General features: G+C 38.3%; 1 protein-coding gene across 1 annotated transcript in view; it reads left to right on the top strand.

The window, feature by feature from the left end:
• LOC124775518 (NPC intracellular cholesterol transporter 1 homolog 1b-like) overlaps window positions 1-24,578 on the top strand; it is a 135,749-nt gene that overhangs the window by 39,076 nt on the left and 72,095 nt on the right. The window contains exons 10-13 of the mRNA XM_047250351.1: window positions 8,593-8,794; window positions 9,094-9,210; window positions 10,554-10,734; window positions 13,269-13,396. Coding sequence (XP_047106307.1) covers window positions 8,593-8,794; window positions 9,094-9,210; window positions 10,554-10,734; window positions 13,269-13,396 — 628 coding nt within the window. The remainder of the gene's footprint in view (window positions 1-8,592; window positions 8,795-9,093; window positions 9,211-10,553; window positions 10,735-13,268; window positions 13,397-24,578) is intronic.

The following is a 24,578-nucleotide window of genomic DNA, read 5'->3' as shown; positions in this document are numbered from 1 at the left end:
CTCAGGGCTGAGCCTATGTCATTGTTCCATTACACATTACACTCAAGTATTTGTATGTGCTGACTAAATCAAATTGTGATTCATTAATATTATAGCCACAGGATACTGCATTTTTTCATTTTGCGAAGTACACAATTTTAAATTTCTGAATATTTAAAACAAGTTGCCAGTCTTTGCACCACTTTGAATTCTTATCAAGATATGACAGAATATTTATGCAGTCTGTCTTTCAGACAGTACTTCTTTATAGATAACTGCATCATCTGTAAAAAGTCTGAGATTACTACTAATATCATCCACAAGGTCATTAATATGCATTATGAACACTAGGGTCTCAATACACGTCCCTGAGGTGCACCCAAAGCTACATCTACATCTCTCGATAACTCTCCATCCAAGATAACTTGCTGCGTCCTCCCTGACATAAAATTCTCAATCCAGTCACAAATTCCAGTTGATACCCCATATGACTGTACTTCCAATAATAAGTACAGATGTGAACTGAGTGAAATGCTGTTCAGAGGTCGAGAAATACTGCATCTACAGGACTACCTTGATCCAAGGCTTTCCGTACCTCATGTGAGAAAAGTGCGAGCTGGGTTTCGCACGATACTTACTTACTTACTCCTTAGCTCTACAGCCCTTGAAGGACCTTAGCCTGCATCACAATATCCTGCCACTCTGTCCAATGCACGGCTTTCCATCTCCATCCTCTGACATCCAGCTTTTTCATGTCTTCTTCAACTCTATCCACCCATCTCTTTCTGGGGCATCCCCTCCGGCATCTGCCTCCGGCTGCCATCAAAAATCCTCTTACATGCTCTGTCTTCTTCCATGCTAACCATGTGCCCTGCCCATCACAGTCTTCTTATTTTAATGGTAGTGACAATGTCAGGTTCTTCTAAAAGGTGTGGTAGTTCTGCATTCGTACGAATGCATCAACCTTCTTGGTCGTATATTGGGCCGTATATTTTATGTAGCACCTTTCTCTCCCAAATGCTAAGGATCCTTTCCTCATTTACAGTCATGGTCCACATTTCGGCACCATACATAACAACTAGTCTTATAATGGTTTTGTAAATGAGGATTTTGGATTTTTGTGATAGAAGCAAACTCCTAAGAATGGGTAATGCGACAAAGTAGCATCTGCTACCTGCTGCTATTATGGATTTCACCTCACTGTCGTTGTCATTTGTCTCAGTGATAGTCGACCCATGGTACTTGAAGTCATTCACCCTTTCAAACTCCCTGTCAGCTATCCTGAGATTTGGTAGGTTTTGTTGGTTGGTCATTTGCCATATAGTTGGTCTTTTCGACATTGACTGTCAGACCAAGTTCTCTTGCACTTTTCTCCAGTTGATAAGCTTTGCCTCGCACAGCAGTGTTTCATGCAAGTAATGCCACATTGTCAGCATTGGCTAGGTACTGTAGTGAACGATTTCATGAGGTTTCTCCTTTATTTAACTCTATCTAACTTATAACTTTTACTGCACAAAGGTTGTATAACAATGAGGAGATATTGTCACCCTGTCTAAGTCGCTTCTTCACTTCCACTTCTCTGGAGATTTCGTCATGTATTTTTACTTTACAGTTGGTTTCGCTGAGGGTCATCATAGAAAGTTTAATGAGCTTCTTAAGTATTCCAGCCTCCTACATTACATTCCACAACGCCACTGAAGTCGATATAAGGCTGGTGTATGTTAATTTGATGTTTGTAACATTTTTCAAGTAGTATGTGCAATGTGAATATCTGGTCAGTTGTTGACCTATTTCTTCTAAAACCACTCTGATAGCCTCCAACTCTCTCTTACACATATGGAGTAATCCTGTTGGTTATAATCTTGGACAAAACTTTATATGTAGTATTTAGTAGGGAGATTCCTCGATAGTTCTGGCAGTTTAATTTATCTCCTTTTTATGTATGGGGCACAGTATAGATGTTTTCCACTCCTTTGGCATGCTCTCCTCTTGCCAGATATTCAGTATTATTTTATGAATTGTTTTCCACAGCATTTCCCCACCATATCTGAGAAGTACGGCCTGGTGCCGTATTGTTTTTAAGGTCTTAATGGCTTGCATCACTTTCCCCAATGTAGGTTCTGGTGTTAAAATCTCTGGTCCATAGTAAGTTAGTTCCACCAGTTCCTCTCGCTCTAACTCTTCTACTTCTGGATTCAGTAACTCTTGGAAGTATTCTGCCCACCTGTCAAGCATTTTATTGCTCTCCCCTATCAAATCCCCTTCTTTGTTCCTATACATATTTGTTCTGGCTTGGAACCCGGTCTTTCCTTCTTTAATCTTTTGGTACATTTCACGACTTTGCTTCTCTTCTCATAGCTGTTCAATTTCTTCCAGTTTTTCCTTTTCTAGTGCTCTTTTCTTCTGTCTGCAGACCCTCTTCGCTATATGGCGCTTTTTATTATATTCATTCAGATTTGATCGAGTTCTTCTCTGTAATAATTTCATTTGTGCTATATTACATTCCTCAATTCTTCTTATACGTTCTTCATCAGACCAATCTTCCTTCCTTTCAGCCCGTTCATGTTCTAAAACCTCTCCAGGTGCCTCGAGGATTGCAGTCTTACATCGTTTTCACATTACTTCTATATGTTCATTTGATGTGTCGATATCATTCTTAATCCTCTCTTCTATTTTCATCTGACATGCTTTCCATATTTCTTCTAACTTCAATTTCTTAATGTCAAACCTCTTTTGTTTGTGGCCTTTTTGATTACTCAATAGTGAGATCCTTTGTCTATATTTAATTCTCACTAGACGGTGGTCTGAATTTCAGTCATCTCCACGCTGGCTCCTAACATCCATTATATCCAGTCCGTGTCTCTGATCAATCAACATATGCTCTATCATATTTCTGGTTTGTCCATCTCGTGAAACCCATGTTTCTTTGTGTATTTTTCTGTGTGGGAAACATGTACTGCCAACAGTCATGTTTTTGCTTACAGCAAAATCTACAGCCCTAAATCCATTGTCGTTTGATGTTTCATGGAGGCTATGTCTTCCTGTGGTTGGCTGAAAGGGCTCTTCTTTTCCTATTTTTGCATTCAGGTCTCCTATTAATATCTTGACATCATGTTTGGGAGCCTGATGATACAGTTGTTCTACCTTGCTATAAAACTCGTCCTTTTGTTGTTCATCTGCCTCCTCTGTGGGTACATATACATTTATCACTGTAATGTTGAAAAATTTTCCCCTTAATCTTAATATGGACATCCGTTCATTGATTGGTTGGAAGCACATTGCCGCATGTTTCAGTTCTTTAGGGGCCACAAAACCTGTTCCAAAGGGATTCATCCTCTCGCTGCTGTAGAAGATAGTGAAATTTCCTGCGCCCATTATGTCACTCCACTTCCACCTTATTTCCTGGAGAACCAATATTTTTAACTGGAGTTGTTTACTTGCAGTAGCAGCTGATGTAGGACTCCAGCTTGGTATCTGCTCCGCACATTCCATGTTCCTATGAACATATCTCTTATCCTTTTTTTGTTTGCTAGGGTCATCATCAAAATATCTGTCCAGCTTATTCCTTTGCTAGCATTTGCAACAATTGATGTTTTACAGGGGGAGATTGTTAATCTTCTGCCCAACCATTTGGGGGGTTGCCCCTTACAGCTCACAGGCTAGTTGGCTCCATGTTCAGGGCAGCATCCTTAGCCTTTGTAGATCCCTCTACTAACTGCAAGGCAGCAGGTGATTTGTATCAGGTTTACTCCCTTAAGGAGACTGGCTTCCCCATGCCTTTAGAGTCCTCCCTGCCCTGTATTGTAGGATGTTAAGAATGATAAAGGAAAGGGTGGGCTTAAGATAGGATCAGATAGGAGACAGGAGATAAGTCGTTGTGGGACACACTTTGTTTGGATCCTCCCCATTGGCCCGTCCAGCATGGCTGGCCCTGATGGTAGCTACGCTACCACCAGCATAGCCCTCTGGATCCAGAGCATGCAAACCTCCTCGCACGCAGGGACAGTGCTACGCTAAGGCGATGTCTCCTGAGGAGATTCACATGACACAGGTCTTCGAAATCCATGCTGGTTGCCATGAAGAAGGTCATTATGTTTGAGCTGAGAACATGTTCTAAAATTCTACAAGAAGTCAATGTCAAGGATACTGGATGGTGGTTTTGTGATTCACTTCCACTACCCCTCTTGTAGACTGGTGTGACCTGTGCTTTCTTTTAACTACTGTGCATGGTTTTTTGTTTGAGAAATCTACAATAAGGAGGTCATTATGTTTGAGCCGAGAACATGTTCTAAAATTCTACAAGTCAATGTCAAGGATACTGGGTGGTGGTTTTGTGATTCACTTCCACTACCCCTCTTGTAGATTGGTGTGACCTGTGCTTTCTTTTAACTACTGTGCATGGTTTTTTGTTTGAGAAATCTACAATATAGTATGTTAAAAGGGGGCCTAACTAAGCTGCAAATTCGATATAGAAACTGATAGGGTTTCCATCGGGCCCAGGAGCTTTTTTCAGTTTTGACAATTTCAGCTGTTTCTCAAAGTCACGGAAACTAATACCTTATTCACTTGTCTTTTTAGCGTGTATGAGGATTAAATTGGGGCAATTCTCCTGGTTTTCCACTGTAAAGAAACATTTGAAAATGAAGTTAAATGTCAGAATGCATTTCTTTAACATACAACAACCTTCTCTCCCCCACCATCCTTCCCACCCACACCCCCCACAATTCATAAAAATCACAAGTTTTGATTTTTCAAAGTTGAGCATCGATCTGTGTTCCAACAAGGGTGTGGGGCTGGCAAAGGAGAAAGGATCTCGATTTCCTTGGGCAAAGGGGTATGAGGGGTAGGATGTTTACATATTGGTGCAAAAGGCTGCCAACTTTTAGACATGCATGCACTGTGTGTGCACAATTGATCAGCAGCTGTGGCATAAATTATGACAAAGAAACAAAATTTTGTGAAAGCACATTATACAAATGCTCATGTTCAAATGTTCAAACACTCTTTACCTTTTTTATTTCTCATTGCAACATGTATTGCCATGCTACTAAATTGTTGAGCATGCTGGCAGTTGTAAACAAAAGGGGATGTGTTCTAATCACAACCTCTAAACAAAGCTCAACTTATCTTGCATATACTACACACACACACACACACACACACACACACACACAAGGTCCCTCACACCATGAACTGTTCTGCTGGGTACATATCTCTGCAGTGTGCCGACAACTGGTCTTTTAAACTTGAGCCACAGGTCCTGTACATGCTCCTGTCTTGTGCTAGCAGTTTTCAGTACCTCACTGAAGTATGACACAACTGCTTTTTGATCTAGATAACTGAACACATAAACTTTCTACTTTTTTAGGTGCCCTTCGAATTTGGATAACTATTGTTGCCAGAATTGCCTCAGAGTCTTTGATACTTGTTTCAATGTGAACACCCATAAGAGGTCAGGTATATTTGTTGCCATTAGTTCTAATATATCATGAGTGGGGTTCCAAACTAGTTGTTGTAAGTAATTTTCAGAGAAGGCGTGTAGTAATATTTCACAGGATGTCTTGTCACACCAACCACCAACAAAATTGTAATTTTCTCAATTCCTCCTTTTTGGAATGAGAGTAGCAGTTGCCCTTTGGACAATATGACTGTTTCATAGCTCTGAAGATTTGCAAACTCATGTCATATACCCATCAAGTTGAAGACAAACTACAAGATATTTGAAGTAAAACATTACAGTCCTTCACTCTGTATAGGTATCACCTCAGCCACCTTTTACCCCAAGAAAGATCTCCAGTACTCATTTGACTGCAGGCAGAGTGGATAAGAGGCCATCCTGGAGGGACTTAAATGAGGAAAGATCCCCATCTCCATCCAAGACTGAACCCAGGACTCCCAGAGCCAAAGTCTAGTGCTCAACCTACTAGATCACATTGGTCACTTGATTCTGTAAACCACAAAATGCTACTGGCGCATCTGTGGTGGTGTGTAATGGAATTAGAGACTTGCAAATGTCCCACATTTAATTCTACCTCAGTAACAGAAAATAAATCATAAACTACTCTAATAAACGGTCACAGTCCATGAAGTAATATTCCATGTAAATATGTGTTTTACGCAGAAGAAGTCTGGAAAAGGTGTTATCAAACTGAAATTGCAAAATGAAGATTGTTGTTGTTGTGGTCTTCAGTTCAGAGACTGGTTTGATGCGCCTCTCCATGCTACTCTATCCTGTGCAAGCTTCTTCATCTCCCAGTACTTACTGCAACCTACATCCTTCTGAATCTGTTTAATGTATTCGTCTCTTGGCCTCCCTCTATGATTTTTACCCTCCACGCTGCTCTCCAATACTAAATTTGTGATCCCTTGATGCCTTAGAATATGCCCTACCAACCTATCCCTTCTTCTAGTCAAGTTGTGCCACAAATTTCTCTTCTCTCCAATTCTACTCAATACCTCCTCGTTAGTTATGTGATCTACCCATCTAATCTTCAGCGTTCTTCTGTAGCACCACATTTTGAAAGCTTCTATTTTAGTCTGCAAACCACACATTGTCACACAAAAATGTATTGCGAAAGAACTAAGACAGCTGAGGGAAGTTTACAAAAAGTATAGGTAGTCATAACAGTAGATCAAATGTGCACCACAATGCAAATCAACACCACCTGCAGAAAGAACTGATACCAATGAAGAAGTGTTCCAGTAAGCGTGGGGGAATACTTCAGACATAAGGCCTATTATGTATGTAGGTCTCTCCAATGGAATTAAAAGGTCTGATAAGTTAAGTGAAAGATAATGCAATGATCCAAAAACTGGATGTAGACCTCACATTTTGCAATGTGGCATGTAATATGTCAGGCACACTAAAATAACTGTTGAGTAAAGATGTGTAGAATACAAGTATACACCCAAATCAAGCAAGTAACCATATCACCTGCCGCAGAACATATTCTTCCCCATGAGTGTGAAATAAAATACAAAGACTCTAGCATTGTGGTGAAGGCAACAAATTTAATAATAACAATAATAATAATAATAATAATAATAATAATATTTATTCAACATCGAATAATCAAATACAATCCCTAGAAATAATACAGTTTCAGGACATCATACAAATTATTCTTCTGGATACGTCAGTTTATAAATTACAAACTATTTCTTGGATAGTTAACATGTTTTTCAGTACAGGACATTGTTTTACTGCATTTTCTTTACAACATTTGTATGTTTTTGCGATTCTTGAGTTTCTCCCAGCGTATTTGATAATCAAAATATCCACAGGTGTACTGCCGGTCTACAGTGTCAAACGGGCACAATATTTCGGCGATCATACATGTCGCCATCATCAGGTGAACTGAAGGACTGAGCTCAGTATTATTTGTATGTTTTTGTTTGTCACTTCTGTTGACCCAACAAAATCTGACACAGTACCAGCCATGCTAGGGCTGCTGCCACTTGTCCTTATATACCTTTCAGTAACTGAAATGTAAATACATTCATTGTTTAAAACAGTATTTTTAAAATTTACAAATAAAAGTTGAATGGCTTTCCATATTTTAGTTACAGAGTTTGGATTTACAGTTTGTTGTGATCTTTTCAGAATAATAAACATGGTAAAATAATACAGTTATCATTGCCAAACTACGTGAAATACCTTTCCACAATAGTGTTTGATTTAAAAATGTTTGTAACTTTTAAAATACAGATTTGATTTTGATACTAATACAAATTCTGGATCTTTACACATATATGAAACATAATTACAATCGGTTTTCTGTGAACAAATTTTGTGAATACAAGTTTTAACATTTTCTTACATTTCTTACACTTATTTTCAAATATAAACTAATTAGATTCTAATACCTAATTCAGTGATCTATTACTTTTACAGTGTGCATTCATTAAGTTATGTAAATTCACATATACATTGGAAGTTAGTATCAGTTACTAAAATATTGTCTGTATCACATTCTTTGTTATGTGCTGTATTATTCTGTTGCTTTACATGTTGACTGTTTTATAAACAGAGTTGTAAAGTGTAACTGAAGAATCAGCTGATATTATTTAAAGTGGCAGTCTTTTTTCTAATTTATTGGATTAAATTTATCTAACATAAGCATGAAATGCTTGAAACAACATGGTGATAGTTTAGTATTAATACAGTGCTACTGTACAGAGTAGTTTCAATTATTAGCTTGTCTTTTGTTAATGTATACTTTTACTCATTCCAAAATCTTCTCTTTCTTTATGGGATCTACAGAACATGATGAATGAAAGAATGAAGTGTTTAATGGCACTCAGAAACAATCACTAGGGTTGCTTGCAGCCTGTACTATTCACAGTTTGATTGGAATCCAAACAGCAAGCAACAAAACCAGTGGTTGACACCTGACAAAGACAATTGTGAATCACTGTTATCTATCAAATTAATAAATTATGTAGCCGACCAATGGTAGATAATCGTTCACACAGCATGCAGAAATGACAGCAACTTCCCTTTACTCATGAATTTTTTGTCATGTTTCCATCCACAAAAATTCCCCTCAGAGACAGGGATTACCATCTATATATGAATAAATGACTGCACTGTTTTATGAATTCCCTCCACAGGTTCATCCAGTTTTTGAAAGAATGGTCGGAGACAAAGATGCCCTCCTTCATGTCAATTGCTTTTTCGGCTGAACGGTCAATAGAAGACGAGCTCGCGCGTGAATCTGAAGCAGAAATAGCAACTGTTGTTATCAGCTATGCTGTGATGTTTTTGTATATCACACTTGCCATTGGACGGTATAGATCTTTCAAAACAATACTGGTAAGATAATTATATGTAACTTGGTACTTTATAATTTTTCATAAAATGTGCTACTGTTCATGCAGTAGCACGTAGAAGATGCAGCACAACAATGTGAAGTTGACCATTACTTTGCTGCATCTGCCTTACTTTAATGTGATAGAGCAAAGCAATTTTGAACAAACATTTTTGATATTTTATGTTACAGTAAATTATGTAGTGTACACTTCTACAAAAAGATCACATAATGTATCAATTATTACATCTATGTCCTACTAAAGTTCTTCCAGAAACAAATTAATCGTATTTTTGCTTCACAGATTGATGGAAAATTTACTCTGGGAGTAAGCGGAATAGTCGTAGTACTTATGTCAGTATTATCATCTCTTGGGATATTTGGATATGCCGGAGTTCCAACAACATTATTAACAATTGAGGTATGATCTGTATCCACAAGCACTATTTCTCTTTTTCCACTGGAATACAGCTAGCCATTACCACAACTTTAAGTTGCTGTTTAGTTCTTTAACAGCTTATAATCAATGCTTCAAAGCTTCAGTTTTGTAAGTACCATCTGATTTATTCCATGAAGATTTGTATTGTTGCTTGTTGACAACAGTTTTTCCATTGATTTAATACTTAACATCCTATACAAGACTCTTCATCTCTGTGCACTTACTACACCTAAGATCATGCTTAAAGCAGTAATCTTGTGTTTGGAATACAATAATTTTGCATCCATCCAGAGTCTGTTGTACTGTGGCTTTTATAAATCACTTATCAAATGCAGGAATGGTTCCTTCAATGAGATGCAAATTACAGTAAATTACACATCTGTTCCTGCATTTTATTCCAGTTCTGTTCAGGATTTTTTTTTTTTTTTAATCCACAAAGGTAATTGCCAGTAACCTGTTTATGTGCCAGTGTATTATTTATCCATTAAATGCACTCCTTGAAGACTATTACTGAATAAATAAATATTGAAAATTAGGTACTTTATAGGGCTGAATTGAAACTCCAATGCTTGTGGAGTGGAAATCCAAACTTAAGAAGTGAAGAAGACAGTTCATGATAATGGTGTCCTTATATACATATTTCCCTCCTACACAGGGTATATATTGCCATTCGAGGCAGCACTTTGGGTTTTGCATGTAATGTGCTTCTTGTGCTTTAGTGGGTAGGGAAACTAAAAAAAGTTCAGAACTGTAGTAAAGATTCATTATGATTGTACGCTAATGAAAAAAATAAAGAAAGAAAAGGAAAGTGGTGGTGGTTGCAGGGGTGACAAAGAGTAACAGAAAACTAATTAAATACCTGTTAAAGAAATAATGATCATGGTAGTGGTAAAGAGTGACTGAGAACTGAATAAAGATGTGTTAAGCAGCAAAGCTGACAAACAGAACATGGCATGAAGAGGTATGTGTGAGACTAGATGCTAGGGGAACATAGTTCTAGGAATGCTTATCATAGAAATAAAAATGTTGGTGAAATATGTGCTGTGACATTGAAGACTAGTTCATTTGCCAATATTTGGTGTTCCAGGGGAGCTAAATTGTTGAGGAGACTGAAATATGTAACTGAGATTTTTGACAATGCTGCATAAAAAAATGGAAACAAAAATTATTAGACCGGCAGAGGACAATGAAGGATGGGGACCAACATCAAAGGAGTTGAAAAAATTATGATTATGAAACAAATATTTTAACAAGTTACAAGAATAATATTAATTCTTTCTTCCATTATTTTACCATGTTTCTTCAGTGCTCTCTTTTTATTTCAGGTCATTCCTTTCCTTGTACTGGCCATTGGAGTTGACAACATATTCATCCTAGTACAGACACATCAGCGTAATCCGAGACAAAAAACTGAAAGCCATGAGGAACATGTTGCACGGACACTGGGTACAGTTGGACCCAGTATGCTACTCACAAGTTTATCAGAGACATGCTGCTTTCTTATAGGTAAGACTTTATGTTCCTCAGTTCCTCTAAAGCTTTCCAGCTCATATTATATTCAGTAATACATATCTCCATGGCAGTGTCTAATATTTTGATGTTTTTATACCCTCAGATATAAATTAGAATATGTGAGGACAAAACTTTAATATTCTGTACGTTTATTAACATGTAGACACCTTATAAATGTTCAGAATGTAACCATGTGTAGAAATTAATTTGTGAGGTGAATGTAAAATGACTCATTCCACACCTCTCTAATCTGTTGTACAAAGTGATCTGTGGAACATGAAAGTAACAAACTAAATTGAGAAGAAAGCAAATAGAAAATGGACTTGTCAAGAACCAAATAGAACTAACAATACAGCTGGCTGTATCTCATAAAAAATAAGGAAATATATTGACTGTAATGGTCACAAAACACTTTAGAATTTCAGATGATCATAGACTAGAGAGGTTATAGGTAAAAAACAGACACAAACACTAAAGAAATTCTAACTGATGAGACAAAACCAGAAATGTAGATTAATAATTTATTTAAAAATGAGGTAGTGTATCATATCAAACTCAGCAATGTGTTGGGCATATTAAACACTTTGACTGACATAGAAGAAAGGGGTAATTATTTAAAAATGGTATTTAAGTAGGCAACCAAAGATATTATAGGTATGAAGAACACAAAATGAAAAAATTTTCAAATGGAACAAGGCACCTATTAAAGAAAGTTTTGAGTAAGTGATAACTGGAATATGATAGAATATGCTGAATTGTACAGGACTATTTATAAATGTCTTTGAGAGAATCTGACAAGCTATGATGGAAGTTTGATTAGAGAAACTACAGAAAACAATAAGAGTATGATGACATAAAACGAAATCTTATGTTGGGTAGACTTAAGATTTCATTACAATGCACAGTAACTAAATTGAACAAGAGTTCTTTAAATGTTTGTGAATTTCAAGAGATGAATCACAAACACCTATAGTTACTAACAAAAACAACTACATCCTGGAAGTAATCACAAATGAGATGTGCAGTGCCATTCAAGGTACAAAAAAGGAGAATTGCCAGGAGAAGAAACTGTTCCTGTAGAAGTGATTGAAACTAGATGAAAAAGCAATTATGTGCAGAAAGTCTGCAGAAGAAGATAGCTGTCCAAAAGTAGAACAACGAAAAGCAAGGTTCCAGGTTTGAGCCCTAGGCTGGTGCATAATTTCAAAATAGTGCACACTCTGTTGCAAGTGAAAGCTTCATTCTCATATTGTATGATGTTAAAATAATTAAGCCTCAAATAACTACCGAATGTAAGACCTGGAAGAGGATGTGGCATTATGTGCACAAATTTCCTTCACCAGCATTAAATTTGGATACAGGGAGTAGACAAAGCAACTGCCTCTGCATACATAGACTTCCACAAAGAGAGCTGGAAAGAAGCAGGCACCTACTGTCATCACAAAGTACAGCCCTTATACAAGGGTTGGAACTTAAATAGTGGCAACTATTTATTTACAGCTCCTACAAAATAGATACATGCTACCTTAAAAGTAGTCACCAGCATTGTGAGTAACCCATTGCCAGCAATGTGGAAGTCATAGGATACTCTTAGCAGTGCCAGTTGTGTTGACAGTTTGAGTGGGGCGGTCTATTGCCCAATAAATTTGTACCATTTCTGAAGCAAATGCAGTGAAGTGTTTTCTCTGGTTTAGAAATCAAGTAGAACTCACAAGGTCTTAAGTCAGGGGAGTGTAGTAGGTGGTATAGCACTTAGCAGCCCCATCAGTCAAACAAATCAGTAACAACTTGCACTGTACATGCTTGAGCATTGTCCTGCAAAATGATGGTCAGGTCCTGCAGAAAGTGTCATCACTTCTGTCTCTAAGCTTATCATAGGTTGTGTTCCAAAAATGAACAAAAATGATGACACTTTCAGCAGGACATGACCATAATTTGGAGCACACGTATCTATTTTGTACGAGCTGTAAATAAATAGTTGCCACTATTAAAGTTCCAACCCTCATATCTATACATTGTGCTTTGAAAGAAGAGTCCACCATCACTGTTGACAGTGAGCCTTCTTCACTGAGGAGTCATTTGCAGGCTAGTAGCTGCTTCATTTATCAGTGTAACACAGTCTGGTGTATGTTTAGAAACTAATATTGAGTATTAAGAATAATCATCAAGTAAGGACAAATCTGGCCTGTGTTTAAATTATAGGTGACAAACTCTAACGTAAGATACAACAAAGGCACTGTGGCAGTTTCACATCTAACCTTTCTCACTCCCCCACCTCTTTTCTGCATTCATCTCACCACCCTTCTCTTTCTCTGCTTCCTTCCAATCCAACTCCTACTTAGCCCTGCAATGTATCAAGCGCAACTATTCTTTCAATGCAAACCAGAGGAAAGCAATTAACATTTTTTTACAGGGCTCAAAACTGGTTCTTGGTGTTTAAAGTGTATAACTGGCTACTTTTGATTCTATTGTCAATTTCAGTAAGTTTAGCTGCTTAATCTATATGATAATTATGATCTTTTTTTCAGGTGCTCTGTCAAACATGCCTGCTGTCAATACGTTTGCTCTTTATGCATCTGTAGCTACAATACTAAATTTCATTTTCCAAATAACATGCTTTGTAAGCATTATGACTTTGGATGATAAACGACAGTCAGTAAGTTAACCTTCATTTCTTTAAATTTTATGATGTTCTGGGGAAAAATCTTGACATAAGCAGTGGCTAAGCTCATGAAAAACTTTTTGCTTCTTTAGAAACTTCACTAAATTGTTTCAATACTGAATCATGCAATAAATAAGTTAACACCTCTGCCAAAGAACTATTCTAGAAAGGTTATAACTTCTTGAGAATTTGTGTGGACTTGCAGCTAATTTAGACAAATCTCTCTTTTTCCTAGCACTTATCAAATCATGTGGTGGCAAGGGTACCCATATGGGGTGGGAGAAACTGTAGGGTTTGAAATATTGTTAATATTTTAGAAGATGAATGGCAACTTGTAAGTAGCCATAAAAAATTCCGATTCTCACCCTTTTAAAAACTGCATAATATCAGCTTTTAAACTATTTCTTTGAAAGAAAAACATAACATATGATTGGATTTTCCTTTCCTTGAGAGCTGGAGGAGGCGGGTGGGGGGGGGGGGGGGGGGCTGATATGGACAGCCTTGTATGGGGTTCTCTGTTTGTTTTCATTTTGGCAAGTTTGCTATTGTTTCCACTTTATGACAGGATGTCCTGTCACCATAGTTGTCAGTTCACCTAAGGCAAGGATGACATTTATGCCACCTGCCAGTGAATTGTGTATATTTTGTCCTGTGTGTTATTCTATTTTAACTATTTGTGTATCTACATCTGCAATATAGATACTCTGCAAGCCACCATAAGGTGCATGATGGAGGGTGTCCTGTGCCACTACTTGCCATTTCCCCTCCTGTTCCACTCACAAATTGAGCGAGGGGAAAACGAATGTCTTTACACCTCCATATGAGCCCCAACTTCTTGTATTCTATCTTTGTGGTCCTTATGCATGATGTGCGTGATGTATGTTGGCAGGAGTGACCTAGTATGGACCCTAAATACTCAGATAGTACTCAGATAGTAGTCACACCAGTGTCCTATATGCAGTCTCTTTTACAGATGAACCCCTCTTTCCTAAAATTCTCCCAATATACCAAAGTTCACCATTTGCCTTCCCTACCACAGTTTTCACATGCTCATTCACCTCATATAGCTTTGAAGTTACACCCAGATATTTAGAGGAACTGTCTGTGTCAAGCTGGACACTAGTAATACTGTATCCTAACATTGCAGGTTTGTGGTTCCTACTCATCCGCATTAACCTACATTTTTCCACATTTAAGGGTAGCTGCCATTCATCACGCCAACTGTAAATTGTGTCTAATTCATCTTGTATCTTCCTATAGTCCCTCAATTTTGACACCTTACTGTGCACCATGACATTGTCAGCAAACAACCACAGACTGCTGCCGACCCTGTCTGCCAAATTATTTATGTATATAGAGAACAACAGCAGTCCTATCACACTTCCCTGGGGCACTCCTGATTATACTCTTGTCTCTGATGAACATCATATTTTACGAGGCAGAAACTGGGGACCAGCCCAGCATTTGCTTAAATGAGTGCAGAAAACCTCCTAAAAAGCACATGCAGGCTGGTTGATGTACTAAGCTAGCGGTTGTTAATTCACCACACATATTTAATCCAAATATGGATAAATTACCTAGTTTGCAAACTAGTGTACTATATGATTAAGCTATAGAACCAGGCCTTAATTTAGACAAATATGTATAGAGCTATACTTTACTGTCTATTAATAAATTCCATGTGCGCTTTTGAAAGTACTTTATACAACTTTACCAGTGAAAGTGAACCATACAGCAAACATGCCTGCTCCATTTTCATGCAGCTACCTCTGTTTAATTCATGAAATGTATTAAAATTTATTTATACTACAAGCTACCAATTAACAAGTCTGAGGGTATTTCACCTGTTTCATACATCTTGCTCACCAGATGGTAGAGTTTTGTCAGGACTGGCTCTCCCAAGGCCGTCAGTAGTTCCAATGGAATGTTGTCTACTCCGGGGGCCTTGTTTCGACTCAGGTCTTTCGGTGCTCTGTCAAACTCTTCATGCAGTATCGTATCTCCCATTTCATCTTCATCTACATCCTCTTCCATTTCCACAATATTGTCCTCAAGTACATCGCCCTTGTATAGACCCTCTATATACTCCTTCCACCTTTCTGCTTTCCCTTCTTTGCTTAGAACTGGGTTTCCATCTGAGCTCTTGATATTCATACAAGTCGTTCTCTTATCTCCAAAGGTCTCTTTAATTTTCCTGTAGGCAGTATCTATCTTACCCCTAGTGAGATAAGCCTCTACATCCTTACATTTGTCCTCTAGCCGTCCCTGCTTAGCCATTTTGCACTTCCTGTCGATCTCATTTTTGAGACGTTTGTATTCCTTTTTGCCTGCTTCATTTACTGCATTTTTATATTTTCTCCTTTCATCAATTAAATTCAATATTTCTTCTGTTACCCAAGGATTTCTACTAATCCTCGTCTTTTTACCTACTTGATCCTCTGCTGCCTTCACTACTTCATCCCTCAAAGCTACCCATTCTTCTTCTACTGTATTTCTTTCCCCCATTCCTGTCAATTGCTCCATTATGCTCTCCCTGAAACTCTGTACAACCTCTGGTTCTTTCAGTTTTTCCAGGTCCCATCTCCTTAAATTCCCACCTTTTTGCAGTTTCTTCAGTTTTAATCTACAGGTCATAACTAATAGATTGTGGTCCGAGTCCACATCTGCCCCTGGAAATGTCTTACAATTTAAAACCTAGCTCCTAAATCTCTGTCTTACCATTATATAATCTATCTGATACCTTTTAGTATCTCCAGGGTTCTTCCATGTATACAACCTTCTTTCATGATTCTTAAACCAAGTGTTAGCTATGATTATGTTGTGCTCTGTGCAAAATTCTACCAGGCGGCTTCCTCTTTCATTTCTTAGCCCCAATCCATATTCACTGACTATGTTTCCTTCTCTCCCTTTTCCTACACTCGAATTCCAGTCACCCATGACTATTAAATTTTCGTCTCCCTTCACTATCTGAATAATTTCTTTTATTTCATCATACATTTCTTCAATTTCTTCGTCATCTGCAGAGCTAGTTGGCAAATAAACTTGTACTACTGTAGTAGGTGTGGGCTTTGTATCTATCTTGGCCACAATAATGCATTCACTGTGCTGTTTGTAGTAGCTTACCCGCATTCCTATTTTCCTATTCATTATTAAACCTACTCCTGCATTACCCCTATTTGATTTTGTGTTTATAACCTTGTAGTCACCTGACCAGAAGTCTTGTTCCTCCTGCCACCGAACTTCACTAATTCCCACTATATCTATATTTAACCTATCCATTTCCCTTTTTAAATTTTCTAACCTACCTGCCCGATTAAGGGGTCTGACATTCCACGCTCCGATCCGTAGAACGCCAGTTTTCTTTCTCCTGATAACGACATCCTCTTGTGTAGTCCCCGCCCGGAGATCCGAATGGGGGACTATTTTACCTCCAGAATATTTTACCCAAGAGGACGCCATCATCATTTAACCATACAGTAAAGCTGCATGCCCTCGGGAAAAATTACGGCTGTAGTTTCCCCTTGCTTTCAGCCGTTCACAGTACCAGCACAGCAAGGCCGTTTTGGTTATTGTTACAAGGCCAGGTCAGTCAATCATCCAGACTGTTGCCCTTGCAACTACTGAAAAGGCTGCTGCCCCTCTTCAGGAACCACACGTTTGTCTGGCCTCTCAACAGATACCCCTCCGTTGTGGTTGCACCTACGGTACGGCTATCTGTATCGCTGAGGCAGGCAAGCCTCCCCACCAACGGCAAGGTCCATGGTTCATGGGGGGGATTTGTTGTGTAGCAATGTTAAAAAATGTAACAAAACTTGCTCACAAAAACTGTCGGCAATCTGAGACCCCGATGGGCGATTCACATTATTTTAAAAATTACTTGTTACGTCATTCGTTATTAGAAACAAAGAGTTTATGGATTACAATCAAAAAGGTGCTGTATATACACTCTCATATCACACAATTATGTGTTAGTTAGCTGCTCTCACATCTCACATTGTAACATAAAGTTGCAGACGACTTTTAGATTATAGTATTGAAATTAATAAAATATGTTGGATAACAATGCTTTAAATAAAGTTGCTTATATCACGAATATTATTGTTGTTGTTGTTGTTGTTGTGGTCTTCAGTCCAGAGACTGGTTTGATGCAGCTCTCCATGCTACTCTATCCTGTCCAAGCTTCTTCATCTCCCAGTACCTACTACAACCTACATCCTTCTGAATCTGTTTAGTGTATTCATCTCTTCGTCTCCCTCTACGATTTTACCCTCTGCAATGCCCTCCAATACTAAATTGGTGATCCCTTGATGCCTCAGAATATGTCCTACCAACCAATCTCTTCTTCTAGTCAAGTTGTGCCACAAATTTCCCTACTCTCCAATTCTATTTAATACCTTCTCATTAGTTATGTGATCTGCCCATATAACCTTCAGCATTCTTCTGTAGCACCACATTTTGAAAGCTCCTATTCTCTTTTTGCATAAACTATTTCACTTCCATACATGGCTACACTCCATACAAATACTTTCAGAAACGACTTCCTGACACTTAAATCTATACTCGATGTTAACAAATTTCTCTTCTTCAGAAATGTTTTCCTTGTCGTTGCCAGTCTCTACTTCGACCGTCATCAGTTATTTTGCTCCCCTAATAGCAAACCTCATTTACTACTTCAAGTGTCTCATTTCGTAATCTAATTCCCTCAGCATCACCTCATTTAATTTGACTACATTGCATTATCCTCGTTTTGCTTTCATTGATGTTCATCTTACATCCTCCTTTCAAGACACTGTCCATTCCATTCAGCTGCTCTTCCAGGTCCTTTGCTGTCTCTGACAGAATTACAATGTCATCGGCGAACCTCAAGTTTTAATTTCTTCTCCTTGGATTTTAATTCCTACTCCGAATCTTTTTTTTTTTTTTTTTTTTTTTTTTTTTTTTCTGCTTGCTCAATATACAGATTGAATAACATCAGGGATAGGCTACAACCCTGTAATCCAAACTGGTCTTCCCCGAGGTCAGCTTCTACCAGTTTTTCCATTTGTCTGTAAAGAAATCATGTTAGTATTTTGCAGCCATGGCTTATTAAACTGATAGTTTGGTAATTTTCACATCTGTCAACATCTGCTTTCTTTGGGATTGGGATTATCATATTCTTCTTGAAGTCTGAGGGTATTTCGCCTGTCTCATACATCTTGCTCACTAGATGGTAGAGTTTTGTTAGGCCTGGCTCTCCCAAGGCTGTCAGTAGTTCTAATGGAATGTTGTCTATTCCCGGGGCCTTGTTTCGACTCAGGTCTTTCAGTGCTCTGTCGAACTCTTCACGCAGTATCATATCTCCTATTTCATCCTTGTCTACATTCTCTTCCATTTCTATAATCTTGTCCTCAAGAACATCACCCTTGTATAGATCCTCTGTATACTCCTTCCACCTTTCTGCTTTCTCTTCTTTGCTTAGAGCTGGGTTTCCATCTGAGCTCTTGATATTCATACAAGTGGTTCTCTTTTCTCCAAAGGTCTCTTTAATTTTCCTGTAGGCAGTATCTATCTTACCCCTAGTGGTATACGCCTCTACATCCTTACATTTGTCCTCTAGCCATCCCTGCTTAGCTATTTTGCACTTCCTGTCGATCTCATTTTTGAGAACTTATATTCCTTTTTGCCTGCTGATTTTACTGCATTTTTGTATTTTCTCCTTTCATCAACTAAATTCAGTATCTCTTCTGTTACCCAAGGATTTCTATTAGCCCTTGTCTTTTTACCTGCTTGATCCTGTGCTGCCTTCCCTATTTCATCTCTCAAAGCCACCAATTCTTCTTCTACTGTATTTCTTTCCCCCCTTCTTGTCAATCGTTTTACAAATGTCAAATCCAGGGAATGAGTTGGACAAGGCGTAGATCCTCTTTGACAAATCAAACAATTTGGAAATAATTTGTGAAGTGAAGACATTCTGCATTACTTTGTGCACTATGGGCTGGACAGCCATCATGTTGGTTCCACAGGATCCTCCTAGTCTTCAAAGGCATGGATTATAACATATGTGGAAGATGGTCAGGTGTGAGGTTGTGATACTTGCATGCATTCAGTGTTCCATCTATGAGACTGGTGGTCCATTATGCCACACCACATTTCCACACTCCATGGACACTGATGTTCCACTTGATGAAGTCAACAAGGACTGTCAACAGACCATTAGTGCATGTTTCAGTTATGATATCTGGTAAATTAGGCTTCGTCACTAAACAAGATACATGGTAGGTCTCAAGTATCCTATCTTAATGCCCAAGTACATAAGTTAACAAGATTCTCATAATCATTTCCAGGCAGCTCTGACAGAGAGAGATGTGATATAGATGGAACCGATACCAATGGACAAAGCTTAGAACACTTGCCTGATTCATGCCATTGCCCCATGCAATAGCATGGAAGCTAACATGCAGATCAACTGCAACAGCAGAAAGAACATTAATTTCATACCTCTTCTATCATCACTTGTTTCCTTTTGTTACTTGGTCTAGGTGTTACATGGCCACTTTCACATAACAGGATGAAGGGGTTCATAAATAATTGCCAAGATGGTAAACATCTGTTGAAAGATCTTGCCACATACACCATACTAGAATAAACTACATTCTTCCTACACTCTCTATACACCATGAGCATATTGGCTTTTCCTGTGTTAAAAAAAAACATTGTCCACTCGTAACTTATTGCTTGGACTGTCACATAAAAACTAACTAGCAAGACACAATGCACTCAAGGAACACACAAGCACACTGTAAACAAATGTAACAACATTGTACCATGCAATAACACATGTTGAATGACACAAGCAAGTGTCAGTGTGGAAACTTTTCAAAATATGGAATCTTGTAAATGGCTTAATTAGAATCCTGCAACGAACACTACTAGTATTCTGATTTACCCCGCTTGTAATTTATTAATGTCAATAGGCATTTTTCCATTCTAAAACTTGCATGTTTGCACAAAAAATACACTTTCTAAGTATTATTACAATATTTTTATTGGGTGACTATACAAGCCTCTGACTACCAATCCATTCTATGAAAACCACACATCAATAGCACTTTCCATTTCTGCAATATTTGAAGTGTTTCAGTTGATTCCCTCTACATATTATTTAAAATATAATATAATATTATTTATGAGATGCCTGAGCTTGATGCAGTGATACTCATTATTCCATATTTGGTGGCATATTTGTCATCACCCACCTTAAATCACCACATTTGACTACTGACAATCTGTTTCTTTTCTTTGTCAGTAAATTACTAACTACTCTAAATCCTCTTTTGACCAAATATAATGACAGAAATGCAATGAAAAACTTTCATGTTGCACACAATAAAGCTGGTTATGACATTGGACTTTGCCTTTGAAGCTGCAATTCTTGATGTCTATTTTTAATTTCACTTTCAATTCTTCATTTTCTGACAATTATATAACTCCTCCTGTAGTAATAATTCTGATGTTTGTACATTTGACAAAGTTTCTGATGCCTTGTCTGGAATGTGTGTTTGAAAGAAAATCTGAAATATATTTGCACAGTCTGCTTTACAGTCTGCTTTAAGTGTTTCTAAATCCTGGGAATATACCAGAATGCCATCATCATTTGTTTCCACAGAGAAAAGATTTGGAAAGCGAGAGAATTGTATTTGACGTATATTTTGTTTGTGCAGGGTAAGTGTTGACATGGATGTGGGTACAGTTGCTTTTGCTTTGATTAAATTCATATCATCTCCTTGCAATCACATTCATTTCATTAAATGAAGACACTGAAGAGCCAAAGCAACTGGTACACCTGCCTAATACTGTGTAGGACCCCGTGAGCACCCAGAAGTGCTGCAACACAATGTGGCATGGACTCAACTAATGTCTAAAGTAGTGCTGGAGGGAACTGACCCCATCAATCCTGCAGAGCTGTCCATAAATCTCCTGGCAAAGATGATGAGAATGACACTCATCAAAATGTCACCGATTTTTGACACAGCTAACCAGATGGCAGCCCAAGAAGATTGCATCAGCAGTATACACCGGGAAAGCCTAATTCACATATCCCAGATATGCTCAATAATATTTATGTCTGGGGAGATTGGTGGCCAGCGGAAGTGTTTGAACTCAGAAGAGTGTTCCTGGAGCCACTCTGTAGCAATTCTGGGTGTGAGGGGTGTCACAGTGTCTTGCTGGAATTACCAAAGTCTGTCAGAATGCAAAATAGACATGGATGGATGAAGGTGATCAGACAGGATGCTTATGTATGTGTCACCTGTCAGAGTCATATCTAGACATATCAGGAGTCCCATATCACTCCAACTGCACACTCCCCACTCCATTACAGAGCCTGTATGAGCTTCAGTAGTCCTCTGCTGACATGCAGGGTCCATGGATTCATGAGGTTGTCTCCATACACTTACACTTCCATCCACTCAATACAATTTGAAATGACACTCGTCTGACCAGGCATCATGTTTCCAGTCATTAACAGTCCAATGTTGGTGTTGATGAGCCCAGGTGAGGTGTAAAGCTTTGTGCTGTGCAGTCATCAAGGGTACATAAGTGGGCCCTCAGTTCCAAAAGCCCATATTGATGATGTTTTGTTGAATGGTTCACACGCCAACACTTGTTGATGGCCCAGGGTTGAAATCTGCAGCAATCTGTGGAAGGATTGCACTTCTGTCATGTTGAATGATTCTCTTCAGTCGTTGTTGGTCCCATTCTTCAAGGACCCTTTTCTGGCCACAGTGATGTTGGAGATTTGATATTTTACTGGATTCCTGAAATTCACAGTACACTCATGAAACAGTCATATGGGAAAATCCCCACTTCATCACTACCTCGGCGATGCAGCATCCCATCGATCTTGTGCTGACTATAAAACCACATTCAAACTCACTTAAATCTTTATAACCTGCCATTGTAGCAGCAGTAAGAACTGCGCCAGACACTTGTCTTACTTAGGTGTTGCCATCCGTAGTGCCATATTCTGCATGTTTACATATCTCTGTATTTGAATATACATGTGTATACCAGTTCCTTTGGCGCTTCAGTGTTCAATACAGTTAAATAAGTTGTACCATTCTGAAATATCAGTAAGCTGCCTCTTAAAGTCCCATCTTTGTTTTTGAAAAATGTCATAACTGAGTCAAAGAGGTCATAAAAATTTCTTACGCAGATGTCCTTGGACAGACAAAAACTTCTGTGTGCAATAGTAAACCACTGTAATCTTTGTCATTTGATTCCCAGTGCCCTCCAAATTTGCCATGCCCTAGGAACACTCACTTAGATCCCTTCAAATCCCTCCTGTTGGTGGTACCACCCCTGTTGGGAAAAACTGTTGTAAGCTATATATGTACTACGATTAAGTGAAATTTGTTCTTGTGCTTCAGAATAATGCTAACATATCACTCCCTTTCTTTCCCTACTTCCTTCAAATCTCTAAGAGTATTAGGGAGTTGCTAGTATTTTTTTCCTACCAGAAAATCATATTTGTATCAAGTTTGGTTGAAACTACTCCAAGCATTCCAGTGTTATGCTTTACATGTCCACCTTCCCAACAACACCATATTTATTTTATCCACAACGTTATTGGTTGTCACAGGGACTGTCATAATCACCATAGCATCTCTGAAAATTGTATATTCAACACTAATAGTTTGATTGTCACCCCTACACACCCCCACCACATCTGTAAAGATGCTAGGGGCTTCTGATGATAACAGTATATTTTTTCAAGTTGTAGATATATATCCCCCTCATCAATGACCTTGCCACAGTGGAATGGCTTGTGTGCCTCTGTGGTACAGATACTGCAGGTTCGACCACATCAGAGGGGTATCTGTTGGGAGGTCGGGCAAATAGTGCTTCCTGAAAACTGGCAATAGTGCATACATATACCGATGCCCCTACATGGTGGACTCCAGCCAGTACAATGTAGGAGCATAGTTGTGTGTGTGTGTGTGTGTGTGTGTGTGTGTGTGTGCGGAAGGGGGGGGGGGGGGGCGAGCGTGCAAACGCGTTCATGTTTTCTGTGTATTTTACTCTATTTCATGGAAGGATAACTCTGAAAGCTAGCAAGCATTCTTTCCTTTTGTGTGTGTCTGTTGACAACTCAGTGTTTCAGCTTTATGGTGAGTGGTCTCTTTTAATCCAAAAGTATTTAGATCCCTTAACCAGGTAGGTAGGCCAGAGAATTTAAAGTTAGATGTAGTGAGAATTAGCGAAGTTCAGAGGCAAGAAGTACTGGATTTGTGGCCAAGTCAGTGCAGAGTTATCAACACAAAATTGAATAAAATATAATGAGGAGTAACCATAATAACAAATAAGACAATAGAAATGTGAGTAATTTTCAGTGAACAGAACAGTGACTGCATTATTATAGCCAAAAAGGTACAAGATCAGCACCTTCAACAATAATAAAAGTTTATATGCCTACTAGCTCCACAAATAGTGAAGAGATTGATAGAATCTATGATGATATAAGAAAAGATTATTTAGATCATTAAGGGAGATGAAAGTTTAATTCAGATGGCGGATTGGAACAATCACTAGGAAAAGAAAGACAAGGAAAAATGCTAGAGGAACATGGACTGGAGAAAAGGAATCATTAGGGAAGCTAAATGGTAGAATTTTGCACAGAGAATACTATAATCACCACTGAAACTTGGTTTAAGGATCATGAAGGAACATTATATTTGTGGAAGAGCTCGGGAGGCACTAGAAGCTTTCAGGTAGATCATGTAATGGTAACACAGTGAGTTCGAAAACAGATTTCAAATGGAAAAACATTTCCAAGAGTAGCTGTGGACTCTGACCATAATTTATTGGTTGTGAACTGCAAATTAAAATTGAAAAAATTGTGAAAAGGTAAAAAGTTAAGGAGATGGGACCTGGATAAATTGAAGGAACCATGGGATGTTGGGCATCTCAGAGGAAGCAGTAGGCAACACTGGACTGAAATGAGAAAAAATAATAATAAAGAAAATAAATAAGTAGCTTTAATAGATGAATTAGTAAAGGCAGCAAAGGATCAAATAAGCAAAAAGACAAGATACAGCAGAAATCCTTAGAGAGTGCACAATATATTTAATTCCAGTGATGAAATGAGGAAATATAAAACTACAGCAAACAAAACAAGCAAAAGGGAAAACAAATGTCT

This window comes from Schistocerca piceifrons, chromosome 2 (genome assembly GCF_021461385.2).
Source record: "Schistocerca piceifrons isolate TAMUIC-IGC-003096 chromosome 2, iqSchPice1.1, whole genome shotgun sequence".
In the NCBI taxonomy this organism is placed as follows: Eukaryota; Metazoa; Arthropoda; class Insecta; order Orthoptera; family Acrididae; genus Schistocerca; species Schistocerca piceifrons.
The sequence above is the reverse complement of the archived record's forward strand: the minus strand, read 5'-3'. Positions and strand labels throughout refer to the sequence as shown.